The 16,746-nt window shown below is 41.2% G+C and overlaps 1 protein-coding gene across 4 annotated transcripts in view; it reads right to left on the minus strand.

Annotated features, from left to right (window-relative positions):
- Positions 1 to 664: 664 nt before the first annotated feature.
- USP40 (ubiquitin specific peptidase 40) overlaps positions 665 to 16,746 on the minus strand; it is a 42,171-nt gene continuing 26,089 nt past the window's right edge. For 2 of the 4 annotated variants that reach the window (XM_075934094.2, XM_014573888.4), the window contains exons 23-32: positions 16,202 to 16,266; positions 13,257 to 13,331; positions 11,302 to 11,419; positions 9,779 to 9,873; positions 8,419 to 8,537; positions 7,915 to 7,980; positions 7,441 to 7,651; positions 5,759 to 5,854; positions 5,240 to 5,334; positions 665 to 3,421 (exon numbers count right to left, since the gene is read on the minus strand). In XM_075934094.2, coding sequence (XP_075790209.1) covers positions 3,313 to 3,421; positions 5,240 to 5,334; positions 5,759 to 5,854; positions 7,441 to 7,651; positions 7,915 to 7,980; positions 8,419 to 8,537; positions 9,779 to 9,873; positions 11,302 to 11,419; positions 13,257 to 13,331; positions 16,202 to 16,266 — 1,049 coding nt within the window. In that variant the 3' untranslated portion in view covers positions 665 to 3,312. The other 2 variants (XM_089779971.1, XM_089779972.1) reach the window with 2 other exon arrangements.

Consider the following 16,746-nt stretch of genomic DNA (forward strand, 5'->3'; position numbering starts at 1 on the left):
CTCCAGAAGCAGTCTTGCTAGGGCTGTACTGAGATCAGGCACGTACAAGATTAAACCAGATGCTGTGAAAAGCCATTTTTGTACATTGTTCATGGGTTCACTGACCTCCAGAAGGTTTGTGATATTTCTTTTAAAAGACAGAATGAACAGATTAACCTATATACTAGGAAAGTTAGATGTATGGAGCAATAAGTTAGCAGTCTTTTTCAAAAATGGAGAAAATCTAAATATGGTTTCCATTACCTGTAGATGCGAAGCCTCAGTCGTGCAATGGAACCTGCCTAGGCAGACAATGGAGAGAACACAATAGAAGACAACCTGAATGTGCTGTTCTGGATCAGACTGCTATACTAGGAAGTTTGAAAACTGGGATGCATATGAAATAGCCAGGCATAGATATTATACATCTCAGAGCATTAAGAAAACTAGCAAAGCAACCACTTAAATGAACTTTTCTTTTCAGTGTCTCATCTCCTAATCATCCAAACTATTTATTTTACTTGTTGAAAATAAATTTAAAAATGGGAGTTCATTGTTTCAGACATTTGGATAATCATTCATTCATTTCTTCCTTCTCCATGTTGGTTGGTTAGTATTATTCTGTTTGCTTAGTTACCAATCTAAAATGTATGCTATGATACAAAGGGAGCATGAGTGAAACATCTGTGTTAAACATATATAAACAATTCTTTATTCCATTTCTGAAGCATACTTGGAAAATAAAGAGCAAGGCTACTTCTCACATTAGAACATAACCGTGACAATTTGTGCAATCATGAAGACTCAAATTTTAAGAAGATATTTTCCCTTCAACAAAATTCCTCGTCATGGACTGATTCATAATTATTTTTCTTAAAGTCTTTCATGTCAGCCAACATTAAAACAATAACTCGCTATTGGTTTAGTGCTGTCATTGCTACACTAGACTTCAACAGACTGGTACTAAAATATCCACTTAAGTACTTAATGTATAACTAAATTTCTCTGAGTTTCCTGTCTTCTGAAAAGTATAAGCTTCACTTATTAAAGGAAGATGAGAAAATAATAGTATAATTTTCCAGCATAGGAACAGAATAACAAGATCAGTTTGAAGGAGATAAGTTTGCTGGACTCTGTCAAGTCTTACAAGAGAATCCTTCCATACATCTAGCATTTCATTTGGCTCCAATAAAGAGTGAAACCAAATAATCAGCAATTACAAGATTTTCCTCCTTTTCCCTTGATTAAAGCCCCAATTCAAGAGGGGACCTAAGCACCTACTTAATTTTAAGCACATATAAAGCCACACTGAGGTCAGGAGTGTTCACATGCTGAAAACTGAGCATAAACTGAAGTGTTTTTGCTGAATCAGGGCCTGAAGGTTGGGAGGGAGTCTCAGTTACTCTGAAGCTCTGTTCAAAACAGTAGAATTTTGCTCACCTTAATAGCAGGATCTTCCCACTTTTCTCCCACAGGCTTAATAGTCACCATCAGGAGGCCTTCTACTACTAAGACTATTATACTTAGAAAATAAACTATTCAAGATTAAGTAGCATACTCTAAATCAACAGATACTGTATCCAGTCACTTTGGCAGTAGTTGAATTAAAATGAAAACATTTCATTTTCTTTTTCAGAAATTGGGTTTGAACACTTTCTTTTAATAATTTACAAGGGATTCCAGACACGAGTGCAAGGGTGAGTAGCATTTCTGATTATTCATTTTCCCAGTTTTTAACAGAGAAAGACAAACTCGTGGCATGTGATATGAGCACTGCAGCTCAGTTAAGGATATGTGGTTATCTTTCATTTATACATCCCATTCTCATCCTATTACCCAATACACTTTTAAAAAGTACAGTTTATTGTAAACAATATATACTTGGCCAGTTCAATGTATCAGCACCAATACTCTTTCTGAAGAAACCACAAAACTTTACTGCTGATGTATTTGATGCATGTACTATCAGGGACCATAAAAAGACTTTAGTAATTGTAAGCACTGAAAAAAAAATACATAAAAATAATGAGAATCAATTCATTAATTTGTAATGAGCCCAATTACCACACTTGGTGGTAGAAAAGTGTAGTCTCATCATCTAGCAAGAACTAGTCTTATGATAATACAGTAAATGTTTTATTTACGATGACCCATAACAGACTTGGACTGCATAGCGTTTAGGTGGTATTAGAAGTCACTGTGTATAACCGAAAGAGGATACAATCCCCTTTTATTACTGGGGATGTACAGCTAGCTAAGAGGCAAAACATTTTTCTGCCTTTCTCCGCCTTTTAACCCTACTGAGGGATAGCAAATAAATCACGCAAAATTCCTAATTTGATTAGTTTAAAACAAACATAATAACCTTTTCCTGAGTTAAAAAAAATACAGTATTCTGCCAAATGTTCTCCTTTTCTCCTAAATGTTTAAAATAACTTAGTGGATAGTGAAAAAAGGATGAGGCATCTCGGGAAGAACAGCAGCACAGTGACAACATACGTCCATTTAACAAACTCCACTCTCCAGAGCTTTCTAGGTTTTGAACACATTTGCTCCTTCCTTTGGCCAGTTTAGTGTATTTGTCCCAGAGATAAGAAAATTCTGAAACCAGTTTCTACTCATGGTCCTAATAGACAAAGCTTCATTATATGGCAAGGAGTAGAATTTTGACTTGCTGCACAATGGAAAGATTTAATATACCAGAGGAGGTAAGCAGTGAAATGTCCCACATTCTGTTGAAATCGATCACTTATGCACAGCTTAGATGGAGAACTATTCACAGTTTGCTGTTTAGCTGTTATTATTAGCACTGCAGAAAAAAACATCGACAAAATGGCTGCAGAGAGAAGGGAGCATGAACCCAATTTTGATTTAAATTATTATAAAGCTCAGATTTTTCAACTAGGCAGGTGAACAAAACCAAAGATCCAATAATTTCAGAAGTCAAAAGTGTCAAAATTCCTTTTAGACGTTCTATGCCAACATGAAAGAAGAGCTTTGTAGTAGTGGTATAGGATAGCAATATCAGATAAAAATACATATATGATTATTACAAAACAGTCACAGAAAGGTTATGTCATACAGTCATCCATTTTCTCATTGATAAAGTGCATTTACCTAGCCTGAGAGTAAGTTCCACATTGAAAAAGGGAAGCTAAAGCACTTCACCAAAATAGATTACAGGAAATCCAGAGCTGGCCCAAGCCTTACAGCCAGTTGTCTCATCCGTGAGACAGGACACTTCTGAGAAGACCAGGCTGGTCCAGCGGAGGTACTCCATTCTAATTCAGTACATCAGGGGCAAGGGTCACTCAACAAGTCACCTGTCCGATGCTATCTGAAGATTCCCACGTTAATAGAAAGAGCCACTTCCGGCTTATGATGTTTATTAACCACCTTTCCCTCAGAGGAAACATTGTTCTGTAAGCGCTGAGCTTGCCGGCTGTAAGAAAATCAGTTGGCTTTCTTAGCATTCAGCTGTCATGATAATATCAGTGTACTTCTAGGAAGCTGTAAATCCACGTGGAATCTGATTACTCCTTTGGCAGAGATGACAGCTCGCCCCCACACTTGCTAACTGTACATTTAAGTGTTTCCCAGGTGACAAAATGGCTGATTGTTCACTGCTTTGCCTTGGGTAGTCAACCTAGCAGAATGGTCTTACAAAATGCAAGCTCGGGAGAAGCGAAGAAGATTGACCTGTAACTGGAGATCCTTTGAGAAGTGTGGTCCCTATCTGTATTCCTCTGAGGGCAACGTACATGTGCCATGCACCTGGAACTGGAGCTCTTCAAAGTGGTAACGTCTGTTTGTGCGTGCAGCCCTGTCTTGCCTCCTGGTTTTGCCCAAGCCGGTGACCGACAGAGCAGATCAAGAGCATCTATAGTTCCTTCTCCACCCCCACTGCAGATCTGTCACAGCTGCAGCAGAGGGGAAAGAGGGTGGGATTGGAATACAGATAAATACCACCCATCTTGAAGAACCTCCAGTTACTGGTAAGTAACCTCTCCTCCTCCTTCGAGCAATGGCCCCATTGTACCCCACTGAGGGTGATGAACAAGCGTTTCGAGGAGAGAACCATGGATTGGAGGGTTGGTGCACTGAACAGGGTGTCCATCACAGAATCAGGCACTAGAGCATAACAAGAAGAAAAGGTGTACACTGCATTCCACGTGGTTGCCCTACATGTATCTGCAAGGGGTATACCACAAAGCCGGGGCGTAGCTGATGCCTGCACTCTCGTGGAATGGGCTCATATCCAGCTGGCGGGAACCATCTTGATGGCTGATAAAGGGTAACGCACGCTGAGACCCACTCCGAGGGGCTCTGGATGGAGATGGCCTGCCCATTATTTCTCTGCTACAGCGGCACATAGTCTGGGAGACTGCCACCTCCAAAGGCTTTAGAAGGCCAGGGCCTCAGGACTCTGAGGGAGTGAGACCATCCCTCTCCCTCGAAGGTATGCGGTTTGGGAAAGAAAGTGGGTGGGCGTAAAGGGTGAACGCGGGGAAGCCACATTTGGTAGGAACTCGGGCTGCAGGCACAGTGAGACCCTGTCCTTACGGAATGTGATGAAAAGGGATCTGCCATCACCACCCCCAGCTCAGCAACCCGCCTGGCAGAAGTAACCATGACGAGGCAGGGATAGTTCAGCGAGGACACCGAGGCAGTGTCCTGAGTCCTGAGACTTGCAGGACCTTCAGAAACAAGAAAACAACGACAGAAAGCGCCCACATAGTGACTAAATAAAGAACAGAAACAGGCTTGTTGGGTATTTGGGGGTGAGAAAAATAGGGAAATGAGCCGCAAAGGATGAGAGGACAGCTGAAGCTCTTACTTGGACCATGTGGTGGTGAAAAGGAACTAAAGATGTGGTTGGTCCACCCTGCAATTTATAATCTCAAGCAAAACCATGATGGGATGCAGGGGACATGCATGGACTGACAGACACTACTATGAAAAGCTCCAGGCAATGTGCGTTACCCTCCGTGGCATATAACAAGGACCATCACTCGAAGAAGAACTGAGCCCTACTTGTCAAATTGGTTCACAGTGCAGATGTAGTGTTAAGAACATGAAGAAGTTTTTGAATTACTATTACTCAATGCTCCTCCTTTGGCACTCTCAGGACTGAAGACAGTTACTGGGGTTGATTATCTACTTCTACCTCAGACAAAATATCACAGCACTAAAAATCAGTGGATGCTAGTCAAGCCCTTTGTATCTCTAAGAACACAAAGAAATATATTGCAGTAAATACCTTTTCTTTTTTTCCATTGCACGCTGCCTCTGTGTCTCCTTTCCAATGTCATCTCTCACAGTACTGAAGTCCTTGCCATCCTCAAGCAGAAGATTCTGTTGCCAGAAAGCATTGGGCATTAGTTTACTGGCTTAGTACCCATAGTATATTCCATTGGCCACTCAATTGTTCAATGCAATTCGTGTGACTGAACATGTGGTTACTGACAATTTTTGCACCAAACTACTGGGGGTTACTGAGTCTGAAATGGGTGATGGAATCCCCCTCGTCCCATCTGCACTCTTCCATTAGGCTGGCAAAGCACATCGGGAGAGGCAGCAACAGGAGCAGTGCCCTACCCCACTCTCCCAAAGTGCTGAGCTTTGTCAATGTCATATAAATGCAGAGGGATGCAGAAGAATGAGGCAGAACTCAGGACATGGCGGATGTTATTACTGCTGAGACTACAGGCTTGTTCACTAATACCAATTGCTGGTAAATCCTGGGTGTTTTCACAATTGTGTTAATGCTTAAGTTTACCTTTACACCGATAATGTCTCCATCTTTCAGGTGGTAAGGTGCTGACTGCAAACTCTCTTGTTTTTTCTTCCGCTTCTTCTTTGAAATTTGCTGGGTCTGAATAAAGGCAAAGTATCAAAAATGTTGACATGTCCTAAGCCTATAGAGTTAACTGAAACTGATTTCTGTCGTTTCCCCATCCAAAGGTATAAAACACCTGTAGTCAGCTGCTCTTCAGCAATTCAGGAGTCTTACTTATTCTTAGAATTGCATCTGGATCTCTGCCAGCAAATTTTCCTCCACAAAGGTCCCTGTTCTTTCATTCACCATGAAGTCTCCCACTTATCCTTCCTCTTCTCCATATGCATACTTTAAATCTCCCACACCCTCTGACAAAGGAGATCTAGATTATATTGCATTTATAACCAGTTAACTCTGGTCCTTAATCAGAGAATCTATTTACTTTAGCAAAACTCAGTGTTGTTTCCATAATCTCATTCCAGCAGTTATTCACTCAGAAAAACCCAAAGAGCAAAAAAGCACACACAAAAATCCAAAGCCACATTTACCGTACATAATCACCTGCTAAGATGGTTTCTGATTTCATAGTTGATCTCTAGTCTGTAATCCTAGCAAGTTTTTCAACTCACATAAGTAAAGAACAGTAAAGAGTGTTCTTTACCTGTATCAGGCAGGGGTTGCTCCACCATCCGGTAAGAGCAGCCCTGTGGCGTGCCTGGGCTCCCCATGGACAGAAGCTGTTTCATGGGACGCCAGAGTAACTCCTGCCTCCGGAGGGCCAGGGGACCTCACAGGCAGGAGCTGCTACAGTGTCCTGATCGGAGCAGCCCTGCCTGCCCGGACAAAGGTCTCTCTTTTCAGTGCTAACAGCTAATTTAGAACTAATCTTGTACGTATCTTGGGGGTTATATTTTTCCACGTGCATTTTATTTTGCCACTTTGCATTTATCAACATTGAATTTCACCTGCCATTGTGTTGCCCAGTCACCCAGTTTGGAGAGATCCCTTTGCAGTCAGCTTTGGACTTCACTAGCCTGAATAATTTTGTATCATCTGCAAATTTTGCCACCTCACTGTTTACCTTTTTTCCCCAGATAATTTATGAATATGCCCACCTGTACTGGCCCAAGTACAGGCCCCGGAAGGTCACCACTACTTACATCTCTCCATTCTCACCATTTATTCCTACCTGTTCTTGCCTACCTTTGAACTGGAGTGCAATGCATTCAGTATCATCTAATGAGCCCTAATGTAATTTATCAACAAGCCTTTTGTTATCTGACTTGGTCTGTCTCTGTTTATAGACAAACACTCTGCCCCAAAAGTGGAAGCTGGGAGGAGAACACCCTAAAGCTGAACTGCAGTTAAGAGCAGCATCTGGGGTTAGGGCATGCACTGTGAGGAGACTTCAGTATGAAATGGCACCCTGTTGCACTGGCTTCGGGCGTAACTCCACTTTCATTGTCCTAACACTGACTTCAATGCAAGTTGGCTCAGGCCCTAAAGAACCACCTCATTCTCTTCCAGATCCACCTGTGATGGGTAATGGGAACGAAATGTGTATTTAAATGTATTTGAACTTTCCTACTTTACTTTTTATTACACAGTCTCTGCGCAAAGTGACATCGCTGGCATCTGTCATTCCAAGCCCAAATTAGCGTCTCTGTCATTTCAGAGCTTACCCAGCTGGAGATTGTCATCCACTCAAACTTCTCAGGGAAATACTTTGCAATTCTGATTTTCTCCACAGGGAGGGCATAGTGAACAGCAAGCCTCTGCCTCAGTGCCCATGCTGTGCATTCCTTGGAAATATCCCACACCAAATCCACAGGGTGGTAGTAATCCCTCTCCCCGGGAATGCCCATCTGCACCCGAAGCAGCAAGTCACTGGGGCTGTGATCAGAAAAAATAAAATAAGGCTAACAAATGTCTCGTGATTCACACTTTCAGGGGCCACACACATTCCTGATCAATTCTTTTCCTTCTAAGGAAAAATTCTGCTGGAAAATAAAAAGTAAAATGATCTGGATGTGAAAGAAAATATCCTAGAACAAAGCACTGACTGGAGCCTTGGCAGAAAGTTCTAAGTTAAGAACTGCTGGATGTAGTCTCAGCTAGTCATGTCTCTCAATAAAACAGACATTTGTAGTACTTACCTCAGATTCTCTTCCTTCTGTAAAGGTTCTAAACAGATTTCTGTTCTGCCTCCCAGTTTATGTTCACTAATAAAGAAAGACACATGAGTTTTATTAAGGTAACACATGGGTTTTGGTTTTTTTAATATTTAAAAAAATATGGGTTACAAGTTCAAGTTTAAAATGCTGGTGAACTATCTGATATTAAGTTACAAAGCTAAAGGCATGGCCTTTTTGAAAGAAATATGAGGGAAACAATCCAGTAAGGTACACATTACATTTTAAAAATTCTATTAATAAAAAAGTGAGCATAACCAATAAACTTAGCCTGATTTAAAAAACAAACACACGATATTCCAGATAGAAACATAATATTTTATAAAGGTTACTCAGCTCACAACACTGACATTGCCAGGAACGGGTTTTCTCTTAACACTGACTGAGCTGATTTATTTGCCCATCAATCCATCTCCCAATCCAGCCATGCAGTATTGCAACAGGCTAGGTGTTCAATTAGAAACCTACTTGAGTTGCTGCTGGTTGTTTCGTAGAAGCTTGCCTGGGTGCTTGCTCTCCAGCGTCCAGGCTCTGAGAAACTCGGGTGACGGGACACTGAGCTTCTGGAAGGATGGCAAAGTCATGGCCTGAAAAAAACAAACACCTCTTCAGTAAGTTTAGATGCCAGTCCGAGTGCCAAGGGGTAGTAATGCCACACAATGTAACCCAATGGTCTGATTCTCTGTGCATTATTTAAGGAACCAGAAATATAAAGAATGAATTGATACAAATCTTCTTCTACTCTACTGTCCACTTAACTACTGTCCAGTGAGGACTACAAGGGACTGATTTGCTTTTCAGCCCCCAAACCAATCTGAGTCAACTCCCTCCTTCCCCCTCCTCCCCACATTCCTCAGTTTAAAACACAGTTTGAGATTCCTTGAAAACACTTACAAACTCTCACTGTATTTTGGGTTTAAAAGTGAATGCGATGAGACATGATTACTCCAGCCAGGCGCCAAGTACGCTTTCCCTGCTATTTTGCAAAAGGAACATCAAATGCATACTGCTGATTCCATTACGAGCTGGCGTGTGTGCAAAAAGGATGTAAACATTCAACATTGCCTTTTATATTAGTCAGTCATACAAAGTGCTTGGCTACAACTAAGCTACTCTAGTCTAGCCTCAACGTGGCATGTAATATGGAGCACAGTTAAGAAGAGAGTCCCTCTTCCCCATGCAGTGAAAATGGAACAACCAGTTGGGTGAATAATGTGCCCTCTGCAGTAGAATTTATAAATCGCTATTCAGTTAGATATGTTTTCTTGTCCAAAAGTTTGCTACAATTGCTACGGCATCAGAAATAATTACTGAAATGCACCTTAGTTTCCACCCAACCGGGCCAAATCCACATCTTCCAAAATGACAAAACCAGGCCTTCTTAGCACCAAAAGCAGTTACTGGATTGTTAAATTCAACATAAGAAACACAAAAAACTAACACAGGAACAATGTGGAAATGGAAAGTGGTTCTTTTGATCGTGTTTGTAGAGGTGTGTGTTTCTCTTACTGATCACTCTTACAATAGCAAGCTAAAAGTAGGCCTGCAAGCCATAAAAGGTAAAAGTTTCAGATGCAGTGCAGCATGACTTTAGCAGCTGGGAACATGTGAACGGTAGAATGGCACTTGCAGGAAACAGATACTAGGAAAATGTCTGAGCTACATGCTCATATTGCCTGTTGGTACTTACCACTGAACATGGCATATAAGCAAATGCCATATCAGAACATACTGGAGATGGGGGGAAAAGGAAATAAAAAATATATATTAATACAGTTCACTTACAGAAGCACAGTAGCATGGTAATAGACAAAGGGTAACATCTAACCTGAATTTTCAGATCCTCCAGAAAAGCTTCTGCTGAGATTTCTATATCGCCTGCATAACAAAGCCCAATGTCTGACTGGACATATGTTGGGGAATCTTTAAAGAAACCAATAGATAAATGTTACAGAAAACTGGCAATATGTAAGTAACTGCATGGCTTGTTCTATACAATATCTTGCTAAAAATCGTAACTGTTAAGGAAAAGTCAATCTGTGTTCAATAACTGCAAGATTTTACTTTCATTTGCTTAATTAACAATTCTCTAATGTTATATAATTTGATAAAATCTCTAATACTTTCTGTAAGATGCAAAAACTGGAGCAAATTTAGCCTGTCTTAATATTGCAATTTCAACTTATGACACAAATGAAGAAATTTAGAAAAGAAAGCATGTAAGTAGATCAGAAGCCAAGGCAAAGTGCAAAATAACATGATTTTCTGCTCTACCCATAAACTTTGAATGAACTTTGACAAGGTAGCAATGAAAGTTGCTAACTGAACAACATTCTAAGAAGTTTGGTACATCTTCATGTCTTACAAAGTAAGAGTTACTTACTTTGTAAGAATTACTGACTAGTTATGCTAATTTGGAAGCAGGGAGGAAGATAACAAGAAAAACGTTAGATAATGCAACAGAGGTTTGCACTGAAGAAAAGGTTTTTTTCCCACTTTGGAAGCAGCAAGAGGTGGGAAATAGCTCCCCCCCCCCCAGTTTGCATTATTTCTCCACCTTATTTTATTCCGTCCTCACTTCATTTAATCTTCTTACCTTCATTTAATCTTTGTTTCATTTTATCAGTGTTAAAAATATTTTTTATCATTTTATCAATGTTAAAAAAGCAAACATTTCTAAGAAGAAAACACATGCATCACTCTTAGCAGCTCTGCCTTATTTACTCACCCATCGCTTTACAGACTGTGAAAAGTCACATGCTTCAGGAATACAGTGCAGCGCTCAGGTGCACACTGCTATTCACAACCCACAGTCCAAACTGTGGGACCGTGTACACAGTCTACCTAAGATCTGAAGACTATATAACCCAGTGGTGGGCTGCCTGTGGCCCGGGGAACACATGCAGCCCATCAGGAGTCTGTGTGTGGCCCACAAAACATTTTGTTCACTGTTGCCCATGAGCAGGTTTGCCAGACTGCACTGGTTTCCATTCACATAGTTTTTTTTCCTGCCAGTGATGCTAAAGCAACACATCATAAAGCAAGGGCACAATGAGGTGAGGCACATGCTGATTGAAAACTGCGTGTTCTACTTCTGCATCCAAAGTGCTGCTACGGTTCAGTCGGCACACCCGTACATTCTGGGTGAGCAAGCAGAGTGAGCAAAACTACGCTCTCCCAGGAGACCATCTTGGTTATAACTGGTGTAACCCATAAAAAATCAGGTCCTTCAAGAAAATATTCTACAGATATTGCTGCCTACCTGGTAAATATGAGGTGGTTTTGCAAAAGGCCACTGTCTCAACTCAAGATGATCTTAGAAACCTTTATTTCTGAACACCTATAACTCACCTCCTGCTGGAGATACCCGCAATGTCCCCATCATGCCGTTCACTTGATCCTGCATGCTCTCTTGGTGTCCAAAGTGCATCAGAGGCTTGAACCACCAGATGGGCACTTTCAGGAATCCCTGTGCAGTGAACGAAAAGTACGTGATAACCTACTTGTAATGGTACAGAAGGTGAGGACAATTTGATTTTTGCTTCAGTAGAGAGGAAGCGTTTAACTCTGCAATGTTAACTTTCCATCTTGTCTTGTGTAAAGGACGCCAGCACTGGCCTCGGATTCCATCTTGTTCCACCTGTACGGGACCCAGTGATGAAACTGGTTACAGCCTAATGATGTCACTCAGTTTTGTCTCTATTACACCAGGCCCAATAGGTGTAATGCACCTCTTACTCAGAGTCCTGCAAAGACTGAGTCACTGTAAGAACTACCTGACATAAGACCTAAATGACATTGCTAGTTTGAGGAAAAGGTCAGGCTGTATGATGGGGGGTGGAACAGCTGCCATATAAGAAGTGATTAATAAGGGACTTTTCAGCTTGGAAAAGAGAAGAGGTCAATACAATCATGACTGATAAGAACGGCCATACTGTGTCAGATCAAAGTTCCAGCTAGCCCAGTATCCTGTCAGCCAACAGTGGCCAAAACCAGATGTTGGAGGGAACCCAACAGGTAATCATCACATGATCCCTTCCCTGTCACCCGCCTCCAGAGAAACAGAGGGTACGGTCACCATTCCTACCCATCCTGGCTAATAGCCATTGATAGACCTAACGTTGAATCTATCTAGCTCTTTTCTAAACCCTCTTAAAGTCCTGGTCCTCACAACATCCTCTGGCAAGGAGTTCCAGAGGTTGACTGTGCACTGAGGCGACGTCTAGACTGCAAGCCTCTTTCAAAAAAGAGCGTCTGGACCACTACCAGTACTTTTGAAAAAGCAAGTCGCTTTTTCAGAAGAGAACACCCCAGCAGTCTTTCGATTTACTTTTGAAAGAACGCGGCAGCAGCCTAGACGCAGGGGAAGTTTTTTCGGAAAAAGGCTACTATTGTCAAAAAAAACCCTATAGTCTACACACACCCTGAGAGAAGGAAATCTTCCTTTCATTTGTTTTAAACCTGCTGCCTATTAATCTAATGACTGATGTGGACAAAGTAATTAAGGAAGACTTATTTATTTGTTTCCATAACACAAGAACTAAGGGTAACCAAATAAAATTAATAAGTAGCAGGTTTAAAACAAATACAAGGAAATACTACTTCTCACAACGCACAGTTAACCTGTGGAACTCCTTGCCAGTGGATGTGGTGAAGGCCAGGACTGTCACATATTTCAAAAAAGAACAAGACAAATTCATGGGGGTTAGATCCATCAGTGGCTATTACCCAAGATGGCCAGGGATGGTGTCCCTAGCCTCTGTTTTCCAGAAGCTGGCAACAGAGACTAGATTGCTTGATGATTACCTGTTCTGTCAATTCCCTCTGGGGTGCCTGGCATTGGCCACTGTTGGAAGACAGACTACTGGGCTAGATGGACATGTAGTCTGACCCAATATGGCCATCTTTAAATGACACAGATTTCATCTGCCTCTCTGACTGAGGTGATATTTCTGCACATTATGGGGCTCTGGTTAGATTCCCAATTGCTATGGATGATCAGGAAATGGAAATGACCAGGATGACACACACTGTCCACATGTGACCAAGAGGTTGCAACCATTTCTTTCTGAGGCAGACCTATCACCACCCTTTCTCTGTCACTTCACTTCAAACCTACTGCAATATGCACCACACATTTTAAAACCATTTGTAAACAACCAGATTAAAAAAATGGTGCTCTGTAGGTGGCGTCTCTCACTTTTTGCACTTTACAGTGGAGTTTAAGGCTTAGGTTTTTCACTTACAAAGCTCTAAATGACTTATGATCTGCCCAATTGGAGCATAATACAAAGTGAGAATTTTACCTTTGGTGGCAGTTTCCCTTCAGTTATGACCAAAGTATCTCCACTGCAGACATTAAGCTCCTTCAGTGTGGCACCCTGAGGGATCAGAGAGCATACGATATTTTGTTAAGTTAATGAATTTTTTGCACGTGTAAGCAGCATTCTGACTCTGCAGGCCTTAAAACCACAGGGGCTTGTTTTTCCATTCAAGAGCATTTTAAACTTCATCTGGCTGCTCCTTACTTGATACAGACTCAACAACTGGTAAGGTAATAAAGTGATAGGGAATAGCCAGCATGGGTTTGTGAAGAACAAGTCATGCCAAACTAATCTGATAGCTTTCTTTGATAGGATAACGAGCCTTGTGGATAAGGGAGAAGCGGTGGATGTCATATACCTAGACTTTAGTAAGGCATCTGATACGGTCTCGCATGATATTCTTATTGATAAACTAGGCAAATATAACTTAGATAGGGCCACGATAAGGTGGGTGCATAATTGGCTGGATAACCGTAGTCAGAGAGTTGTTGTTAACGGTTCTAAATCCTGCTGGAAAGGGATAACAAGTGGAGTTCCTCAAGGGTCTGTTTTGGGACCCGTGCTGTTCAATATCTTCATCAATGATGTAGATATTGGGATAGAGAGTACGCTTATTAAGTTTGCAGATGATACCAAACTGGGTGGGGTTGCAACTTCTTTGGAGGATAGGGACATAATTCAAAATGACCTTAGCAAGTTAGAGAAATGGTCAGAGGTAAACAGGATGAGGTTTAATAAAGAGAAATGCAAAGTGCTCCACTTAGGAAGGAACAATCAGTTCCATACATACAAGATTGGAAGCGACTGTCTAGGAAAGAGAATGGCAGAAAGGGATCTAGGGGTCATAGTGGACCACAAGTTGAATATGAGTCAACAGTGTGATGCTGTTGCAAAAAAAGCAAATATGATTCTAGGTTGTATCAACAGGTGTGTTGTAAGCAAAACTCGTGAAGTCATTCTGCCGCTCTACTCTGCACTAGTTAGGCCTCAGCTGGAGTACTGTGTCCAGTTCTGGGCGCCACATTTCAAGAAAGATGTGGAGAAATTGGAAAGGGTACAGAGAAGAGCAACAAGAATGATTAAAGGTTTAGAGAACATGACCTATGAAGCCAGGCTTCATGAACTGGGCTTGTTTAGTTTGGAAAAAAGAAGATTAAGGGGGGACATGATAACGGTTTTCAAATATCTAAAAGGGTGTCACAAGGAGGAAGGAGAAAATGTGTTCCTCTTGGTTTCTGAGGAGAGGACAAGGAGTAATGGGCTTAAAGTGCAGCAGGGGAGGTTTAGATTGGACATTAGGAAAAAATTCCTAACTGTCAGGGTGGTCAAATATTGGAATAAATTGCCAAGAGAGGTGGTGGAATCTCCCTCTCTGGAGATATTTAAGAACAGGTTAGATAGACATCTGTCAGGGATGGTGTAGACGGAGCTTGGTCCTGCCTTGAGGGCGGGGGGCTGGACTCGATGACCTCTTGAGGTCCCTTCCAGTCCTATTATTCTATGATTCTAAGTTACATTAGATGGAGCAGGAATTGGGACTAAAGTGCTATGCCACCCCCAGACGAAATACCAACACCAATATACAAGTCTTCCCTTACTGTGGATCTGTGTTGCAAGAATAATAGGCGACTTAAATCATCAATTATTTAGATATTGGCATAGAAAGTACGCTTATTAAGTTTGCAGATGATACCAAGCTGGGAGGGGTTGCAACTGCTCTGGAGGATAGGGTCATAATTCAAAATGATCTGGACAAATTGGAGAAATGGTCTGAGGTAAACAGGATGAAGTTTAATAAAGACAAATGTAAAGTGCTCCACTTAGGAAGGAACAATCAGTTTCACACATACAGAATGGGAAGAGACTGTCTAGGAAGGAGTATGGCAGAAAGGGATATAGGGGTTATAGTGGACCACAAGCTGAATATGAGTCAGCAGTGTGATGCTGTTGCAAAGAAAGCAAACATGATTCTGGGATGCATTAACAGGTGTGTTGTGAGCAAGACACGAGAAGTTGTTCTTCCGCTCTACTCTGCGCTGGTTAGGCCTCAGTTGGAGTACTGTGTCTAGTTCTGCGCACTGCATTTCAAGAAAGATGAGGATAAATTAGAGAGGATCCAGAGAAGAGCAACAAGAATGATTAAAGGTCTAGAGAACATGACCTATGAAGGAAGGCTGAAAGAATTGGGTTTGTTTAGTTTAGAAAAGAGAAGATTGAGGGGGGACATGAGAGCCGTTTTCAGGTATCTAAAAGGGTATCATAAGGAGGAGGGAGAAAACTTGTTCATCTTGGCCTCTCAGGATAGAACAAGAAGCAATGGGCTTAAACTGCAGCAAGGGAGGTTTAGGTTGGACATTAGGAAAAAGTTCCTAACTGTCAGGGTAGTTAAACACTGGAATAAATTGCCCAGGGAGGTTGTGGAATCTCCATATCTGGAGATATTTAAGAGTAGGTTAGATAAATGTCTATCAAGGATGGTCTAGACAGTATTTGGTCCTGCCATGAAGGCAGGGGACTGGACTCGATGACCTCTCGAGGTCCCTTCCAGTCCTAGTATTCTATGATTCTATTGCTCTCTGGTTCCCATTTCCTCTGAAGCTCCCTAACTTATCAATAATTGATAATAATTCCTAGTTCTCATCAGCAGACCTAACGTTCCCCTAACATACCAAGTTCTAAGCTTCAAGAAACAATTTTATGGAAAAATCTTTAACGGTATCCACAGCAAATCCCTCCAACACGAATACTGTGTGTTACATATTCTGTATTCTCATTCTTGCCAAATCAACAACATAAAATAGGACATAACCTGTACTATACCACAGACTTAGGAGCTCCTAATATAGTCGCTTTTTATGTAAAACATCAGAACAAAAAGGAAAACATTCACTACCTTAGCAGGAAAGTAAAATATAGGGCTCTCTTACTTCCTCGCTTAATGCCTCTCCAGCTTCATAGCACCAATCAATTCTTCTCAAGTGCCAGCTGTCCCCTGCAAAAACCAGAACACTGACAACATTCAGCAAAATATCACTCTGGCAAAAGAATACATAAATACTCCCTTCCTAATTCGTACATTGCTCAACTCTGACAAAATGTTAGAGATTAAATGGATGTCAAAATTCAGAGAAGAATAAACTAGTTTTAGATACCATACATTCCCAAGTCCCTAAAACAATTTTGTTGTTTTGCTACCATATTTCCCAATTTTATACATGTGTTACTCTCTCTCTTCCTGTAACCAGAGGAAACTAATAAAAAGTAGAGGGAAGTAAATAGTTGGCTTTACAAAATAGTGTGAAATACAAAGAAAACAAAATTTTAAAAATTGAGAAAAATGTTATGTTTTCAGCTATAACAAAAACGTAGTGTTACTTGTAGGTATATTTTCAAAGAGATACAGGTTTAAAGTTGATAGTGGCTTCTTAAAAAAGAACACAACTGTTGCCATAGGAAATGGGTATTTTTACTG

Source organism: Pelodiscus sinensis, chromosome 7 (assembly GCF_052426305.1).
Source record: "Pelodiscus sinensis isolate ZL-2025 chromosome 7, ASM5242630v1, whole genome shotgun sequence".
In the NCBI taxonomy this organism is placed as follows: domain Eukaryota; kingdom Metazoa; phylum Chordata; order Testudines; family Trionychidae; genus Pelodiscus; species Pelodiscus sinensis.